Here is an 18,228-nt window from a genome sequence, read left to right on the forward strand (position 1 = left end):
ATTTCATAGTGCCCTCTGTAATAAGAGTTAGAGACAACAAACTTGGTATTTATATCCTAACACCATTTAGAACATGACCTACATGAAAATAGTATTTCCAGTTCATTCTTAACCACCATTACCCAGGAACAGGATGTGTCCCCTGTTGGCTGCCCCCTGGCTCCTCAGAATCTGGGACCAGATCAGATACTGCCATACTCATTACCTCTCATGCCTCTTTTAGCATAGTACTTGCTTTTTATCACAGCAATCACCAGCAACTAAGAATTGCAAAAAGTATGACATAAAAAGGAATATAGCATGATCTAACATTGGAGCTGGGAACTTCCTTGAGCTTATAGTTTGCACGGTGGATATCTGAAAGATGTCCAGAATGACTCCTTTTTCCCTGGGGCACGTCAGTGCATGATTTGGGAACTGTGGCCATAGTTATAAATTTTGCAGTTCACTTTTTTCATCATGCAGTGTGCTTTAGAGGTCTAATAACATTACACATAAAGATCTACCTCCTATAATACACTGAAGAATCATCAAGAACATAAACAGATTATAGGTTATTTACCATTTTCCTGATGATGGCCATTATATTCTAATATTTTATAATTTAATATAATCTTGCAATGAGGATCCTTGTTATGTTCCTCTTTTCATATGGGCAAATTAGGAAATAAGGGGATTATTGGGCCATAGGTCAGTCAGATTTTTAAATTTTAATAAAAATTAAAATTAAGTTCATGAACTGAGCTTGACCCTGTCTGAAGAAATGATTTTCTATAATCCCTTGAAACATGACTATTGCTAGCCTATTTTTTTTAGGGCTTTATACCCCATGACTATCTCACTGCAGAAGAATAGTTGTCCTGGGGAAAAGTATGTAGTGGTCACACTATAGACATAGGTAATTAAGATGCACAAGGTTTGAGAGGCAAGGGTAAGGTGTGAATAGGCTGAGAGGATGAGGAAGCTCAGAACCCATCAGAAACTGTATTTCATAGGATAATGAGGAGGCCAGTTCATTTAAAATAAATTATTTATTTAGGGCACAGATGGTAAGATACCTTGCAGGCATCCCTTACATGTTCCCTATCCCTCCATGGCAGATATTGCCATTCCATCATGGTACTCATTCTCACTGAGACTTGGATCCTTCTTTGCAGCCCTGGGAGATTGGCACTAACTTGTATGGGCATATCAAATGAAATGTACTTGTCCTCCCTGTAAGCAGAGATGAGGTGGAGAGGCAGGTTGCAGTTAGGCAGAGAAGGGCTAAGGAGTTCAAAGGATGCCAAGCAAGGGGAATTCAGAAAATGTATTTCAGACTTTATTGGCCAAATGACTAGTGATTCTTCTCTGTGAGACAGTAGCAGTAGATACTGATCTCAGTAGGTATTTTTTCTTGCCTTAGTTCTAAATTATCTTATTTATTTCTAGAACATAAGCATCTGAGGCCCCTTTTATTATTCTCCTCCATGGGATGTGGTCTGCTAATGAAACCATACTTATTAACTAACAACAGCATCAGCAAATAAGGACTTATTGATATTTTTCACGTGCCAGGCACCGTTTAAGTGTCTCATGTTTACTATTTACTAACTTTTAAAATCCTTGCAATAACCCTGTGAAGTAGGTATGATTGCTATTCCCATATGATAGTTGTGGAAATTGAGAGTGAGGTTAAACATTTTGTACACGGTTATACAGGTAGTAAGTAGTCCAATTGAGAAATTTTCCCACTATTAAATGATAACTGTGTGAATGCCAAACATCACTTTTGACTAGAAGGAGATAACCAGAAGTAGAATGGTGGTTTCCAAGGGCCTGGAGAAAGGGGGCTGCAGAGTGACTGTTTATTAGGACTTGAGTTTCTGTTTTACAAGGTGAAAGTGCTCTGGAGATGGATGGTGGTGATGATTGTGCACTGTTTTGAATACATTTAATACTACTGAACTATGCACTTAAAAATGATTAGGATGGTGAATATGATGTTGTATATGTTACCACAATTTAAAAAAAATGAAAAAGGAGAAAAACAGGTTCTCAAAATAAACAGACATAATTTTGATCAGAATCAAAGAAACTTGCTATTTCAGTTTGTGTAATACATTAAAAGTAAATGTGTGGTTTTCTGTCAAACTCTTCCTGATGTTGACATAGTGAAAAGACCTTTCTTCTAATTTTTGAAGACTGCAGAGATCTGACCCCCTGGATTGGAAACTATTGATTTGGCCACTCAATTTATCTACTCCTGGGGAAAGAAGGAATGTTTATCAAGAATAGTGTGTTTTAGAGCAGATCTGCTGGGGAGGCAGTATGGCCAAGGTGAAGGGCCTGTGCTCTGGAATCCCACTGTGCACTGGTTTTATCATTTATTCTCTAGGTGACCTCAGGCCAGTTGTCTAATGTCCCAAGCCTCCTGATTTCTCATCTGCAAATGGGGTGGTAGTGCTGGCCCTGGCATTTAGGAGGCACTCAGCATATGCTAGCTCTTTTTTTTTTTATGCTAGCTCTTATTAGATTTTATGGTTATGCATTTATATCAAAAGGTAGGGGTGTTACAGAACTCTGAGGCTTAATTGGATGACACAAGGGTGTAAGCCCCCACTGATGGTAAGTGTCCTCCTTTCCTCTCTAGTATCAAGTGTGATGAGTGCCTGGCAAGTGAGGGTTCTCTAACCTCCTGATGGATACCAATGGCACTCCTATTGTCTTTATAAACTGTGGATGTATAGAGTGATGCTTCCTGGCATGCCCTAAATGGCTTCAGGGACATCATGGTTAGGGATATAAAAAGCTACCTGGCTCTTAGCATGTAGAGTGAGCTGGCTGCTGGGATCAACATGGTATCTGCTTCAAATGCTTGTCACTAAATGCTATTCTGAGCTACTGAGGTCTTTGGGCTTCTTTGTTTTGTGATACAGCTAGTGTTTCTTGTGGATGATCTCAGGCCTCTGAAGTGATATATTTAAAGTCATTTGTTCCTCCCTACTGTAAGGAAGAATTGCCTCTGTATGATTGGGCTAAGGCTTACTTGTCCCACTGTTCACAACGGAGGCTACCTGGCAGGGGAATAGGGTACTGTAGCTGTCTTGGACTGTGGCTCTTTGAGGTCATGGACATCAAAGTCCTTAGCCATCTGTGACTTGCCCAGAGCAATGGAACCCCATAACCTAGGATCCACTAGAGCCACGAGAATATCCGTTGAAGTGCATGTTCTCTCCCTAGTTCTTCTCTCTTGGTATGACTCAAATACTACTCATAGTGTTAATTCTCTGTAATTTATACCCTTGCCTGTTGTATTTTTATTATGGAATCATTTGTGTTGATCTGAAGAAGGTGGAACCTTGAGGAATATCTATGGGAACCAAGACTGTGCTTTGGAAAAGGATTGTATTAAATTTCTTTTAGTTATTAAGTATGCATCATATGGTTCAGCCATTTGACCCATAATCTCTGCTTTTTTTCTCCCTAGCACTGGCTTGAACCTAACAAGTCCATCTCCAAGCAAATGAAATGTAAGTGTCAATCTGTGGTTTCACTTTTGCTGTGAAATGTCCAAAGATAGGTTCTGTTTCTCGACAAAGTTTCTGCTGCCAGGGAAGAAATGGCTGGAGTTGAAGATCTGTGGGTGGGGGCCTCTCTCTCCCATTGGAGAGAGAGTGAGTGAGTTCTCTTATTTGCTAGCCTTTGCCTTCCTTGCAGTTCCTATTACCATCGCCCTACCTTCATATTTCAAATATGAACAGGATTATTGGAATTAGGTTGAGGATCTGTTAAACATAACCACGAGGTGCCAGGTTCCTTTGGATTGTGGGAATTGCTAGTAAGTGGTTGAGGGTGGGAGGTGCAGTCTTAAGGGGATGAGAAAAGTAGGTGTATTTTGAAACTAGATTCTTGCCGCTGACTTTACTGAAGATTGTATTATTCTTTTCTACTCTTCAAACTCCCTACAATAATTTCTTCCCCCAAGTAATTGCTTTCAAACCCTCCTGTTCTGAACTGATTTTTTTTTTTAATTGATGAACTCTTAGAGAAGTTGCCTTGGGAAACATCTTTCTAGAACATCTGGTCATCCACTTTGGGTGTTGTGAGGAGGGTGTTGTGATTGGATCCAGGATGATATGGTGTTTTGTCTTGGTAATCTGTGCAAGGCTGTAGTCAGCCTGCTTTTATATTTATGATTTGGAGGAGGGCTTCTGAAATGCACTTCAGAAATTCATTGCCTGCCCTGAGATCCATTTATCCCTCCATGTCAACTTTCCCAGGGCTCTGAAATGTAGGAGATAAATCAGTTTCTCATCGGAAATCAGTTTAGCACATGTTATGTCACTTATCATTATTCAAGGGATTCCTTCCTTTTTCAAATATAAAGAAATTATTCTGGGCAGGGCTTTTAAGTCAGAGAAGGCAGAAACTGAACGCCGATGGCAAACTAGCAACCAATACATCTATTCCTTAACCTTCTTTGTTCCCCCCTCTTGTTCCCTCCCTCTTATCTCTTCTTCTCTTTGTCCCTTTCCATTCCTTTTCCTTCCCTGCCCCATCTCTCAGAAGCAAACTCTGTCTGATTAGTGCAGGAAAGACAGCCAGGTCGTTCTGGGGAAGGCTGATGCCCATGGCTGCTGGGAGCCATGGCTGTTGAAGGAGCTGACAGGAAAGTTGAAACAGGAAGCAGCAGGGGTCATGCGAAGTCCAGAGAGGTCAGTCTGTTGTGGTGAAGCTGGAATAGAATTGGGACAAAAATCTAAAAAGAAATAGCAGGACAGAAGTATCTGGAAGCTCTATATAGAATGATATGCAGGATAATAAGAATGAATTAATATGTCTAAAAATATTGCTGGGGCACCTGGGTGGCTAAGTCAATTAAATCTCTCTCTCTCTCTCTCTCTCTCTCTCTCTCTCTCTCTCTTTTTAAAGATTTTATTTATTTATTCATGAAAGACACAGAGAGAGAGGCAGAGATACAGGTAGAAGGAGAAGCAGGTTCCTCCCAGGAAGCCTGATGCAGGACTTGATCCCAGGACCCTGGGATCCCAACCTGAACTGAAGGCAGATGCTCAACCACTGAGCCACCCAGGTGCCCTGTGTCTAACTCTTGATTTCTGCTCAGATCATGATCTGAGCTCCTTACTCAGTGGGGAATCTGCTTGAGATTCTCTCTCTCCCTCTGCTCCTCCCCTTAGTTGCATACATGTGCACGTGCAAACACACACTCTGTCTCTAAAATAAATAAGTGAAAAAAATATTTAAAAAATTGCTGATGCCTAGCTTTTATCCTTAGCTACTAAGTTTTGATATTTTTGTTTATGTGTTTTAAAATGTTTAGACAATTTTCCAGTAAGCTTATTTATAGTAAATGGTCCTTTGATTTTGGTTCTTAAATGTCACACGATATTTTCCTTAGGCTATACACACTTTTAAAATATAAATTTATCCCTCATATGTATTTCAGCACTTAATAAAAGACAAAACTTTTAATTTGTGAAGAATTTGCTGCTTATGAGCTTTGTCCCCATGCGAAGTAAATCTGAACAACCAACTGAAAATTTATAAGGTTTGGTAAAAATGTTTTAAAGATTGACATTTGAATGGTAGCCAATGTCAATCTAATGACAAATGAAATCTGAATCTGGAAAGAAGAACTATGTAAAATTCCATTTCTATACCAGACTGGTATACTTATTGGTTCTAGGAACTGGTAAAGGTCTTATCCATCACCCAGTCTTCTGTTATATTTTTGAGGACATAACTGAACAAGAAATCATGTAATTTTCTCAGGGTCACAAATCTAATTTTGTTGATGATGGTGTTTTTTAGTATCAAGAATTTCTGTGTATGTATATATACATATATATATATATACGTATCTATATAAATACAAATATGTGTATGTATATATATGTATGTACATATATGTATCTATATCTATATATCTCCCAGAAATAATTAGCTTTACTGTAAATTAGAACAAATTTTAAACTAAGATTTGTATATTATTAACCTAGAGAAACTGGGTTCAACTCCTGGGACTCATCCATGAATCTATCAAAATGATATAGTTGCAGAACTCCAGGCAAGTTTATTCATGTGTATGTGTATACCTTTTATTCTTTGATTGCCTTTGAGTATCCAATGAGGGCAAAATTTCTTGGAAGAATGGTTTGATGGCAGACTTTCAGGCAGTATTATTTCTTACTAGTATTTTTAAAGACAGTTTATTTTCATTTTACTTGCTATTTAAAAATTTTCCCTTTTTAATGAGATATAATTGTCATGTAGCATTGTAGAAGTTTAAGATCTATAACATAATGATTTAATATATGTGTCTATTGCAAAATGATTACCACAGTAAGATTATTTAACATCCATTACCTCACATAGACATTCATACCTCATGTATTAAAACAGGTTTTAAATGACATCCATGAGTTTTCTTAGTTCGGATGAATTTAAAATGAAAACCCAAACTATTTCTTTTCACTTCCACTTATATCCACAAGCTCACTCCACAAAGAAATAACTTAACAATATTTTACATATCCTTCTGAGATTTCTTATGTATATATGTAAGCTTCCCCATCATATATAAGATCCTTTATAAACAAAACTGAATCAATCTCTCTATATTATTTTTTATCTTACTATTTTAAATAGCTTTAGAGATTTTAAAAATATCAATATTGGTATCATTTTAAAAATGCCTTTCTGGGGATGCCTGGGTGTCTCAGTGGTTGGGCTCCTGCCTTCGGCTCAGGTCATGATCCCAGGATACAGGATCAAGTCCCACATCAAGCAAGGAGTCTGCTTCTCCCTCTGCCTGTGTCTCTGCATCTCTCTCAGTCTGTGTCTCTCATGAATAAATAAATAAATCTTTAAAAAATGCCTTTCTGATAATTACATGAATATAGAACAGACATCAAAGTATTTTCTAATAATTTGCTATTATGCTGTAATATTGTATTATTGTATATTGTATTATGCTGTAATAAACATGCTTGTATGTATTTTCTTGCATGTTTGTAAGTACATATATACTAGAAATTCCTTTTAGAAGTGAAATTGTTGGATCAAAAGGTATATATTTTACCTTTCTTAGTGATAAATATCCATTTAAAGACCTTAGAGTAATTTACTCCCAATGATATTATGTGAGAGTGTTTGTTTCCCCCAAATCTTGTTGAAAATAGATAGAATCACACTTATTTTTATGATGACTTCAAATTTATTAAGGAAGAAATATTTAATTGAAAGAATAATTAATTGGACAGTTCCTTAATTTGGTATACATTCTATTTTATTTTTTAAAAGATTTTGTTTATTTAGAGAGAGTGCATGTGAATGGGGGAGGGGCAGAGGGCGAGGGAAAAAGAATCTCAAGCAGACTCCCTGATAAGCATGGAACCCAGTGTGGGGCTCAGTTTCACAACCCCAACATCATGACCTGAGCCAAAATCAAGAATCGAATGCTTAGCCAACTGAGCTACCTATGTGTCCCAGGGTGTACATTTTAAAGCTGAAAAACTTCTTAAACCAAAGTCTTATTTCTCCTCTGAATTTAAATTTTATTCTGTAAGTGAACATGTAGTAAAATTGACTATTTTGGTGTATAGTTCTGTAAATTTTAACATATAGTTTTGTATAACCTCCAGTAGAATCAGGGTAGAGAATAGATCCATCACCCCAAAAACCTCCCTTTGTGCTCCATTTTGTAGTCATGAACCTCCACCCCTAAGCACCAGCAGCCCTTGATTTGTTCTGTCAGTATAGTTTGTGTTCCTTTGAGATTGTCAGATAAATGGAATCATATAGCATGTAATCATTTGAGATCAGCTTCTTTAATCTGCTCTAATAGCTCTGAGATTCAGCCAAGCTGCTATGTTTGTCAGTACATGATACAGAAAATTATTAAATAATAAAAGTTGGTCTTTGAAAATATCAAGAAAGTGATGAACCTCTAGTAAGACTGATAAAAAAGAAGACACAAGTTACCAATATCAGGAATGAAAGAGGCTATCACTACAGGCCCCACAGAACAACTCTGAATATGTAAGCTTGACAGCTTAGATGAAATGGGCTCATTCCTCAAACTCCATGAATTACCAAAACTCACACGATATGAAATACATAACTTGAGTAGTTCTATGATTATCAAAGAAAAGAGGATAAATTTCCAGATAATAAAATCTCCAGCCCATGATAGCAACATGCTGTTGCTATGTTGCTGCCAGAGCCCCCTTTGCCTTAACTAGGAGCTTCTCCTGGAGCTTTCCCCATCCATAGTGATGCCTTTCCAGGATCTCTGAGTTCTATCCAGGGGATACCAGAGGGAAAAATGTGGAGATTTCAACACCAGTTCGGTGATCTCGTGAATTATTGCCCTTTCCCACTCTGCCTGCTATTATTTACTGTCCAGGTTTTAAAGCTGCATTCAGTGGGAAAGGTGGGGTGAGTACAATTAGTCAGTACTTCCTGGAATTGGAAACTTTGAATCAAACTTTTTATCATTTCTTCTCAACTAGGTCAAAATGGAAGTAGGCTACATGATTTGGGCAGTGTTGAGGGAAATGTCTTCCTCATTGCCCTATTCCATCATTGTGTATCCATTGTGAAATGAAATGACCTTTGATCTTTTCCTTTTCAGAGTATTTAGATAGAAGGTTGTCTACAAACAAAGTATTAAATGAAGTGGTGTATTTTGGATGTTTGATTTTCAGAATTTGTTTTCCATGTAGGAATAGTGAGTGTTCTCACTTATAACCTATAGCTTTTAGCTTCGTTCCCATAACTGTGGAATGTAGCTTAGTGTGTATACATGAGTGGCATGCATCAAAAGAACAAAACTTTCATGTCTTGCAGGATCTATGTAGTCAAGAGATTTTTAAAAAGTTACACGTTATGACTCAGATGTGCATAAGTGTGACATTTATTTCCCCAAGACTGAATTCAGTTTTCAGTGAGCCTCTTTCTTCTGGGGGCAAAAAGTTCAATCTTGCCGTTTCAGGGTAACTTAAGATCTGCCAGTTTAGAATTTCATCTCTTTCAGGAAATTACTCAGTGAATTAATTATTTAATCATAATCACTTCAAAGTGCATACTTCTATATGGGGTATTTTTTCCCATATCAATAGCTTTTCCTTTTTCTCCATTCCCAGAATGGCATCATGAGGCAGGGGATGCTTATGTATCAGCATGGCAGCAAGGATGACATCTCTCTTGTGCTCAGTCCTTTGAATCTTCCCCTGGCCTGTCTTAGGTGATTTGGCTTTTGGTTGCTGACATCTTTCTTCACTGCATCCTCTCTGAATGTAACTGGTCCCACTTGGCTTTTCTCAGTCTACATTGGCCATGTGCTGTTGAGACTGCTGCTCCGGATCATGGTCTTGCCCTGCAAGTCTACAGACTGTGCCCTCTGGTGATCCCCATTCCAGGTGTCTTTCACTCGTTGGCTCTCAGCAATTCTGTATTTACCACTGGGACAGGTAGATGTTGCTCAGCCTCTTCTGTGCAGTGCTTCACTTTAGCCTCAGGAAAACTTATGTCCCCTATATAAGGCTCCTTCTCTGCTTAAAAGTAGTGTGGGGCCATTTCTTCAGTGCTCTCCAAAGTCATAACAGAACACTTCCCCATACTCCTACGGGATTTATTTGTCTTGGTTTTATGCTTCACCCTGTTTAGCCAAGCTAGGGTGTTGAGGGGGGGTGGATGACTTCTCATAGTGGCAGATAGCATTTTAAATGTGGTTTTGTCCTCTCTGGATCTCTCCAAGCTCTCTACTTGCCTTCCTTCTCCACCCTCTCCCTACAATTAATAATGGCTTTTATCCTTGGATGCAGGATTAATATACTAAAACAATACTTATATACAAGCAGCAGCTATTTCTGAAATGTAATGGGAAAAAGGGCTATTACCTACACAATAGCAATCACAAGGAGAAACCTAAATTTCTCATAAACATAACAAGAAATATGCAAAATCTAAATAAGTACAACTATGAAATTTTACTGTGGAGTTACTGTAGAGTAGACAAAAAAAGGAGTTCAATAAACGGAGACTTCTTATGTTTCCATTTGATATTGTTAAAGTCAGTTCTTTGCAAATTAGTATATACATTCAAATAATTTTCAAATCAAAATGTCAGTGAGATTCTTTATGGCATTTAGCAAACTGATTCTAAGGCTCATTTGTAAAAGAAAATGCTCCAGAAGAGCCAGTAAATCTGTGAAAAAAGAACAATGATAGGATAGGATTCTTCTTTTATTAGGTAGCAAATCAAGGCATATGAGCTATAATAGTTGAATCCTCATGGTAGACACAAATAGTAATTAAGATAGACATAGGAATAGGAAAAGAAACAAAAAAAAGCCCCAATCTCAAATTGGCCCATTATTTGTGAGGATATGGGTTATGATGAAGATTGTATTTCATATCAGAAATAGAAAGATTATTCAAGCCATGATTTTTTTGGACTGCTTTTCCACTTGGAAAAAGAAAAAAAAAAGCTAAAGACTACCTCACAGCATATAGGCAGTTAATTCCAGATGTATTCAAAAACCCAATATATTTAATAACATATAGAAGTTTTAGGTAAAAATTTAGGACTATTTTTTATAATTATGGAGTCAAACAGGGCTTTCTAAGGAAAACAGAAACAAATACCAAAGCAAAATGCTGACAAATTTGTGTAAAAATTAAACTCATGTACAAGAATATTTGCTCACTACCCAGAGTAGATTTTCAGTAAATATTTGTTAAATGAATGAGTATAAGACAAATTATAAATAAATTAAAACAAAGTAAATAATGGGAGAACATTTGCCAAATATATAACAAGTACTAAATATGCAGAATATATAAAGTGTGATGGTATAAACCCGAAGATTAACAACTCAATAAAAAATGTGAAAAGACCCATAGAAGGAATAAAAATAAATGGCCAATAAACTCATGAACAGATGCTCAATATCATTAGCAACAAGGAAAATGTAAATTAAAACAAGGTGTTTTTGTTACACTGAGAAAATGGTTAATACTGATAATATCCAGTTGATGAGGATGAGAGTTACACCTCCAGCGGGGGCATATAAACTGGTAAAACCATTTAGGAGGGAAATCTGGCCATATCTTTCTAAATTAAAAATGTGTGTGTTTCTTCACATGCTAAGGACAATTTGTGCTTGCATTTTTGTTGACATGCTCAAAAAAGTAGCTGGAAGGTAATATAAAAATTTGGATGATTTGATTACATTTTTGTTGTTGAATTTAAATTTTCTCTAAAGGTATCAGCCATCACTCATTTGGACTCAGCTAATTAGTTTTAACTTTTTCTCCATGTAGAATAAACTACCTCCTATATGAGATTCTTGAATTTTAATTTTGCAGTGTGCAATGATATGCTTCCTGAGTTAGTTTAGAATGGTTAACAGTATTCAACATCAGAATTTATGAGATGAATGAATTCAGAGAAAGTGTCTAGGATATTTAAAGTATAAATCAGAAATAAAAGTATAGATGTGTTTTTAAAAAATACCTATGTCTCTTGATCTAACAAGCTCATCTCTATGAATCTATCGAAAGTGAAATTTATCCAAGCCCAGGTATATATTATGCAAGGTATATATATTGCAGCATTGCTTATAGCACTGAGAATTGTAAGAAATAAAAAGCCTGTAATTTTGACAAGGCTAAATAAATTATGTGGAATACATACAGTCATTAAAAGGAACAAGACAGGGCAGCCCAGGTGGCTCAGCGGTTTAGTGCCACCTTCAGCCCAGGGCCTGATCCTGGAGACCTGGGATCGAGTCCAACGTCGGGCTCCCTGCATGGAGCCTGCTTCTCCTTCTGCCTGTGTCTCTGCCTCTCTCTCTCTCCCTCTGTGTGTCTCATGAATAAATAAATAAAATCTTTAAAAAAATAAAAGGAACAAGGCAGACTTATAGTATTGATATCGAAAGATTTATTAGATATATCTTAGAGTTAAGAAAGCAAGTAAAAATTCCACATGTAGGATGATCTATCATCTATCTATCTATCTATCTATCTATCTATCTATCTATTATCTATCTATCTATCTATCTATCTATCTATCTATCTGAAAATAGATTATTTGAGATGAACATGTAAGTGCAGAGAAGGGCCACAAAGGTGTATACTAACTACTTACCTCAGGAGAAGAGAGTAGGGTAGAGGGAGATGAGGACACATTATATTTAATACAGTATATGGTTGTATTTTATTATATAGTTATTCTCATTAGGAAGATCTGAGTAAAATATATTTTCCTAGATCACTTGGTAATAAAGAGAACACAAAAAGAGTTTTATGTAAACATTGAGAAAGAGAGGGAGAGAGAAAGTAGGGGAGAGAGGAAGGGAGAAATCAAAGTGCATTATAGATTAAGAAGGTACAGTAAGGGCCACCTGGATGGCTTAGTGTTGAGTATCTGCCATTGGCTCTGGTCGTGAACCTGGGTCCTGGGATCAAGTCCTGCATTGGGCTCCCTGCAGGGACCCTGCCTCTCCCTCTTGCCTGTGTCTCTGCCTCTCTCTCTGTGTCTCTCATGAATAAATAAATAAAATCTTTTTAAAAAGAATGTACTATAAAAATACAGACTTAGATGAAAGAAGACCCACTTCCAGAGAGGTTCTCTGCTTAATCTTGGCTGGAACCTGATTAGCCCAGCCGGGAAGTTAAGATCACCTTCTTGCTCTATTTATCAGATACTGTGCTGTTGCCAAGCACCCTGAAGGGACAGGGGTGCTTGAAAATGACTTCTGCATGCAAATCAGGGTAGAGAGGACCCCCCTCCCCAGCTTCTGCATAATACCTGGTACGACTGGGCCCTAGAGCACTGTTGAGTCAGGTTGCTGGCTGGTGTCTGTACTGCTCCCTCGCTGAAGTTACAATGGCTCTGCCTGGTTATTGTCACATTCTTGAGCCTTCCAGCACCCCTTGAGGCTAATTTAATGAACAGTTCCCCTTGCTGCTAAATAATTTCATCAGTGGAGAACACATCTTCTTCTGTAGCATACTGAGAGAATACCAGGAGCCTAGATTTTGCTCTGGTGTAAGGAACAGAGGAGAAAAACCATGGGTCCCATGCCTATTCATGAGGCCAGTTTGGATGTCTGCCTTCCACCACTTTTGTTCTTCCAAGGACTCCTCTTGCTGAGTAATTAACTTCCTCAAGGGTTGCCATAACAAAACTACCCTCATTGGTTGGCTTAGAACAACAGAAATCTATTCTCTCACTGTTGTAGAGACTAGAAGTCTGAGCTCAAGGTATCAGCAGGGCCATGCTCCCTCTGAAAGCTCTAGGGAAAAATCTTTCCTCGCCTCTTCCAGCTTTTGATGGTTGCTGACTGTCTTTGGCATACCTTCCTTGGCTTGTAGATATTTCATTCCAATCCCTGTCTTCCTCTTCACATCACCTTCTCTCTGCAATTCTCTGTCTCTATGTCCAAGTGTCTCTTTCCTTTCTTGTAGAAACATACCAGTTATTGGCTGTAGGGATCACCCTAACCCCGTATGATTTCATGTTAATTACATCTGCAAAGACCTTATTTCCAAATAGGGTGACATTCTGATGTTCTAGATGGGCAGGAATTTCCAGGGAACGCTGCCCAGCCCACTATACCAAGTGGCCCCCACTCAGATCTCCAACATGTTTTAATATTTCTATTTATTATTTTGGTTACTTTCATGCTCTTGCTTTGTGGCTCATTTCTTATTTTGTGTGTGTGTTCTTTTTCTGTGGAACTTGATCATATGCTTCTGATAGTAAAGCTTCACATATTTTACTTCTCAAAATACCCATAGTGATAGTAAACCCATCTCTGACCTCTTGGGGCAACCTATCCCATTGGCCTCATTCATATACTTGTCTAGTCCTATCTCCAGTGTTTAGTTTGGAAGATTTCTTCACCTGATCCATGCATATAATCAATTTACAATCAATGCTTGTAGACTAGAATCAAAATGCTCTTTTAGGGAGCAGGTAAAAGATGTTTAACCACCATGTTCTTTAAAAGCAAATCAAAACACACACCTGAACAAAACCCATTGCATAGATCAAGTAACTGTATGTCCCCATTTTTGTGGTTTAGTTTTGGCTGTTTTTTTTCTTTCTAGTTTTCTTCATTCCATTGTTTCTTTACAGTTTTGGAAGCTAGATCTTATTACTGTATGCAGAGCAACTATTTTTCTTCCAGGTACAAATGTTTCATCGAAAATTTCTGTGTTTGAACCTTGTATCAGAAAGTTCATGCTGTTTGGGCCGATAAATGGTTTCTAGTGTTGCATTCTTTTGTTTTTTTTTCCAATATGGAAAAAAATAATGGTAACAATAGGTAATGACAAAAAAACTCTTTATGGTGTGCAATTTTAAATGGCATGCAGAGTTGATAAGCCACAGATTTATAATTTTTTTAACCGTATCCTTATGTTATGGTTGGTAGCAACACTTATGCCATTTTGAGTGGGTACAGTGGTGGGTTCTTGGGCTTCATGGAGGACCCAGAATTCTTCCTTGTTAGAAGGAGGGAATTTAATGGGGTATCGAAGAAACCAGAAGGAAAAGAGCATCTCCCATATGTCACTGGGGTGTACTTCCAGGGGCTTCCCTTCAGGAGCACCCATGTTGTTTCATGATTGACTGCATGATTCAAAACTACAGCTCGTATTGGCCGTCTAAATGTCTGAATGAGAACCCTGATGTACCAAGAGATTCCATACTTGGTGTAGGAGTACTAGAGGTGATTCAAACATGGGTCAAGTGGGCAGTTTTATTCATGTTTCCCTTTGGTTGGAAACCCTTTATAATGCCTCATTTTTGGATGCGATTTTATAGTGTAAAGTTTTAGGGTGAAGTTACATAAGTAATTGAATTTGGCTCTTATAATTATCATTATTACTAGTTGAGTCACACCTACCAACATGACTCCTGAGGGTGTAGTTATACAACATCCGCAGCAAGCAAGCACCTGGATCTCCTGCCTTCAATTTCATGTATTTTTGTTTAACTCATTTTCTTTCTTTTTCTTTCTTTCTTTCTTTCTTTCTTTCTTCTTCCTTCTTCCTTCCTTCCTTCTTCTTTCTTTCTTTCCTTTCCTTTCCTTTCCTTTCCTTTCCTTTCCTTTCCTTTCCTTTCCTTTCCTTTCCTTTCCTTTCCTTCCTTTCCTTTCCTTTCCTTTCCTTTCCTTTCCTTTCCTTTCCTTTCCTTTCCTTTCAAAATTCTTGAGTCATTACCCTATACTCAGGGAGCAAAGTGAGAAACCAAAAGATTCATTCTGACTTGCTTTATGGAGATACTTGCTTTATTGTGGTGTCTAGAACTGAACCCTCAACATCTCTGGGGTCTGCTCATATAGGGCTAGGTCAAGTTTAAGGGCTCCCCTTCATCCACATTAAGTTCTTTTTTGTCCTCTAGAGTAGTAACAACTCTTAGGTCTCAGGCAGTCTTCTGAGTGCCTTATGTCCTTAATTCATTTCATTCTTATCATGAGCTCTGTATCTGGGATATATGAACTATGGCCCCTGGCCCAAAAGCAGCCTGCTATCACTTTTTTGTAAGGCTAATAGGCTAGAAGTAGGTGTCCTAGTTTTAAATGGATAGGGGAAAAAAGCAAAACACAAGACTTTGTGACCTGTGATGATGACATTAAATGAGACTTCAGTGTCCTATTTGGAACACAGCCATGCCTATGGGTCTATGCCTTGTCTGTGGTTGCTTTTGCACCATACCTGCTAAGTGTAGTAGTGGAGGCAGAGACCTTGAGGCCTGCAAAATCAAAAGTCTTTACTCTCTGGCCCCTTACAGAGAAAGTTCGCTGATCTCTAGGCAATTGGTTCCATTATTATCCTCATTTTACAAAGGGGGAAATGGAAGCTGAATGGTTTCAGTTTGGTCAGAGCAATTTGTCCAAATGCTGAACTTGGGTTAGAAATGTTGGATCCGGGGATCCCTGGGTGGCACAGGGTTTAGCGCCTGCCTTTGGCCCAGGGCGCGATCCTGGAGACTGCGATCGAATCCCACGTTGGGCTCCCGGTGCATGGAGCCTGCTTCTCCCTCTGCCTGTGTCTCTGCCTCTCTCTCTCTCTCTGTGTGACTATCATAAATAAAAAAAAAAAAATAAATGTTGGATCCCAAAGTCCTTATTAGAGCTTCTCCTGAACAGCACAGGCAACCAGAAGATTCCCAGAACAAGTGTTTGTGAGGTAAAAACTTGGAGATCTGGGATCCCCTACATGCATGTGGGTGGGTGGGTGTGCCTGTGTGTATGATTCCAACCCAAGAGAACTGTAGCAGGAGGAGGATGAATTAAATAGAATTAAAAAACCCTTTCTGCTTTGGAAGTAGAGGCAACACAGTGCCAGTAGCATCTTGGAGGGTGCTGGTTGTCATTTCAGTAGACGAGTGATGGAGGGATTATCACTCTTGATGATGATGATAGTAACAGTTGTTGCTGAATGATCATAATCATTTCCAACAAGAATAGAGCAATCCTTATGAGAGGAGTTCTCCGACTGGCTCATTAAAACATATCCCAAGAGTTATAGTTTGTTGAATGAGTGAGTAATGCTCTGCCCTTTTGGTACCCAAGTGTCATTTTGCACATGGGCAGAATGTGCTCCTGAGTGGTTTTATCTTGGAAGAAGCAGCACCAGTGAAAAACATTGGTGTCACTATGCATGCTGCATAGTGGGTTGTATGAACAAAGTGAGGTGTACCCCTTGGTTTTCACTGTGAAGCCTCCACCCCACTCCCCAAAAGACATGGGAGGGACACTGTTCATTTGTTTAGGAATCAAAAAATGGTATCTTTTGTGCTACAAAGGTGAGGAACCCTGATGACTGCTTGGGGCCCTTTGGAGAATAAGCCTCATATTTGCAGGAGAGTAGAGGTCTTCCTGGAAACCACAAGCTCCTTGCTATGTTTCTCCCAAGTCTTAAAATCTGACAAAAGGATCATCCCCCCGCCTCCATGGACTCCTAGAGTAGGGAGGCACAGGAGAGACATAGTTCAGGTCTAGGCACTAGTTTAACATCTGCTGAAGTCACTGGCTCTAAGCTTCAGTTGGGGTTTAAAGGAATTTGAGAAGGGGTGCCTGAGTGGGCAGGTCAGTCAATTAAGCATCTGACTCTTGGATTCAGCTCAGGTCATGATCTGAGGGTCCTGGGATTGAGCCCCATGTTGGGCTCTGCAGTCACAGCTTCAGATTTTTTCTATGCCCCTCCAACCCTGCTCACATACTATAATAAATAAATAAATAAATAAATAAATAAATAAATAAATAAATAAAATCTTTTAAAAATAAAAAAAATAATGTAGGAGTTTTCGTAGCTGTTAGCCTGAGTGTACCTGATAAAGATCATGTGTTTACATGTATATTCCTGAAGGTATGTTTTTTGTTTTCCTATAGCTCTGTATGATAACTGGAGGAAAACTGCCTTTTATGAAAGGCTACTAAGTGATGTTTCTCTCTCAAAAAAGCCCCCAAAACTTTATTTTTGTTTTGTTTTGTTTTTGTTTTGCAAAGATTTGAGAATGGTCATTGGTTAAAACTAGAAAGCCGTCTTCTTTGTTTTTACCTAGGACCCTACTCAGCTAATCATCAAGTGTCCCCAACCCCATTTCTGGGCAAAATCTCAAAATGGAGATGAGAAAATCTGTCTCTGCTTTGTAAATGGCTGTTCCTCTCCCCATGTTCTCACTGTTAACCAACTACCAAAATGATAATACCCCAGGATCTGCCCATGCAGAAAGGGGCTACTCAGCTGCCCTGTGGAGACCCTCAGCCTCCCCAGCCCTTGTATGGTAGGTAATAGACGTCTGCGAGGGAGGGACCTGCTGTTCTCAGCAGAGTTACATGCTCTAAGCATTTTTAAACTGGAGTTCTGCCTTTTTTCCCCTTCCTCTGCTCCTCAGTAGTATTCTTGTTCTTAGCACTTACATAGCTGAGTAAATATTTCTCGACTGACTTCAATTCAGTCTTCTCCATCTCCTCCCATTTCCAACTCCCCATCTCCTTCTCTTTCCAGTAGGAGTAGGATAAACATCCCAACAAAACAAAAGCTTCAATTTAGGGCAGTGTGCCATGTGCACTTGCCAAGAGCCTGTGCAAACACCTGTGGAAGGTAGATGTGGTCCCTAGTGTTGTCCCCTCTTCCAGAAGAGGGAAGAGAGACTTTGGGTGGCTTGTTCAAGGTCACTGTTGGATGTTCCCCTCAAAA

The 18,228-nt window shown here is 38.6% G+C and overlaps 1 protein-coding gene across 3 annotated transcripts in view; it reads left to right on the forward strand.

Annotated features, from left to right (window-relative positions):
- FRMD3 (FERM domain containing 3) overlaps positions 1–18,228 on the forward strand; it is a 301,558-nt gene that overhangs the window by 154,825 nt on the left and 128,505 nt on the right. For 2 of the 3 annotated variants that reach the window (XM_055311651.1, XM_055311650.1), the window contains exon 3: positions 3,470–3,512. The exons of the other annotated variant lie outside the window; for it this stretch is intronic. In XM_055311651.1, the coding sequence (XP_055167626.1) occupies positions 3,470–3,512 (43 nt within the window). The remainder of the gene's footprint in view (positions 1–3,469; positions 3,513–18,228) is intronic. 3 annotated transcript variants of the gene reach the window in all.

The sequence above is a fragment of the Nyctereutes procyonoides genome, unplaced genomic scaffold (genome assembly GCF_905146905.1).
Source record: "Nyctereutes procyonoides isolate TBG_1078 unplaced genomic scaffold, NYPRO_anot_genome, whole genome shotgun sequence".
NCBI classification, from domain to species: domain Eukaryota; kingdom Metazoa; phylum Chordata; class Mammalia; order Carnivora; family Canidae; genus Nyctereutes; species Nyctereutes procyonoides.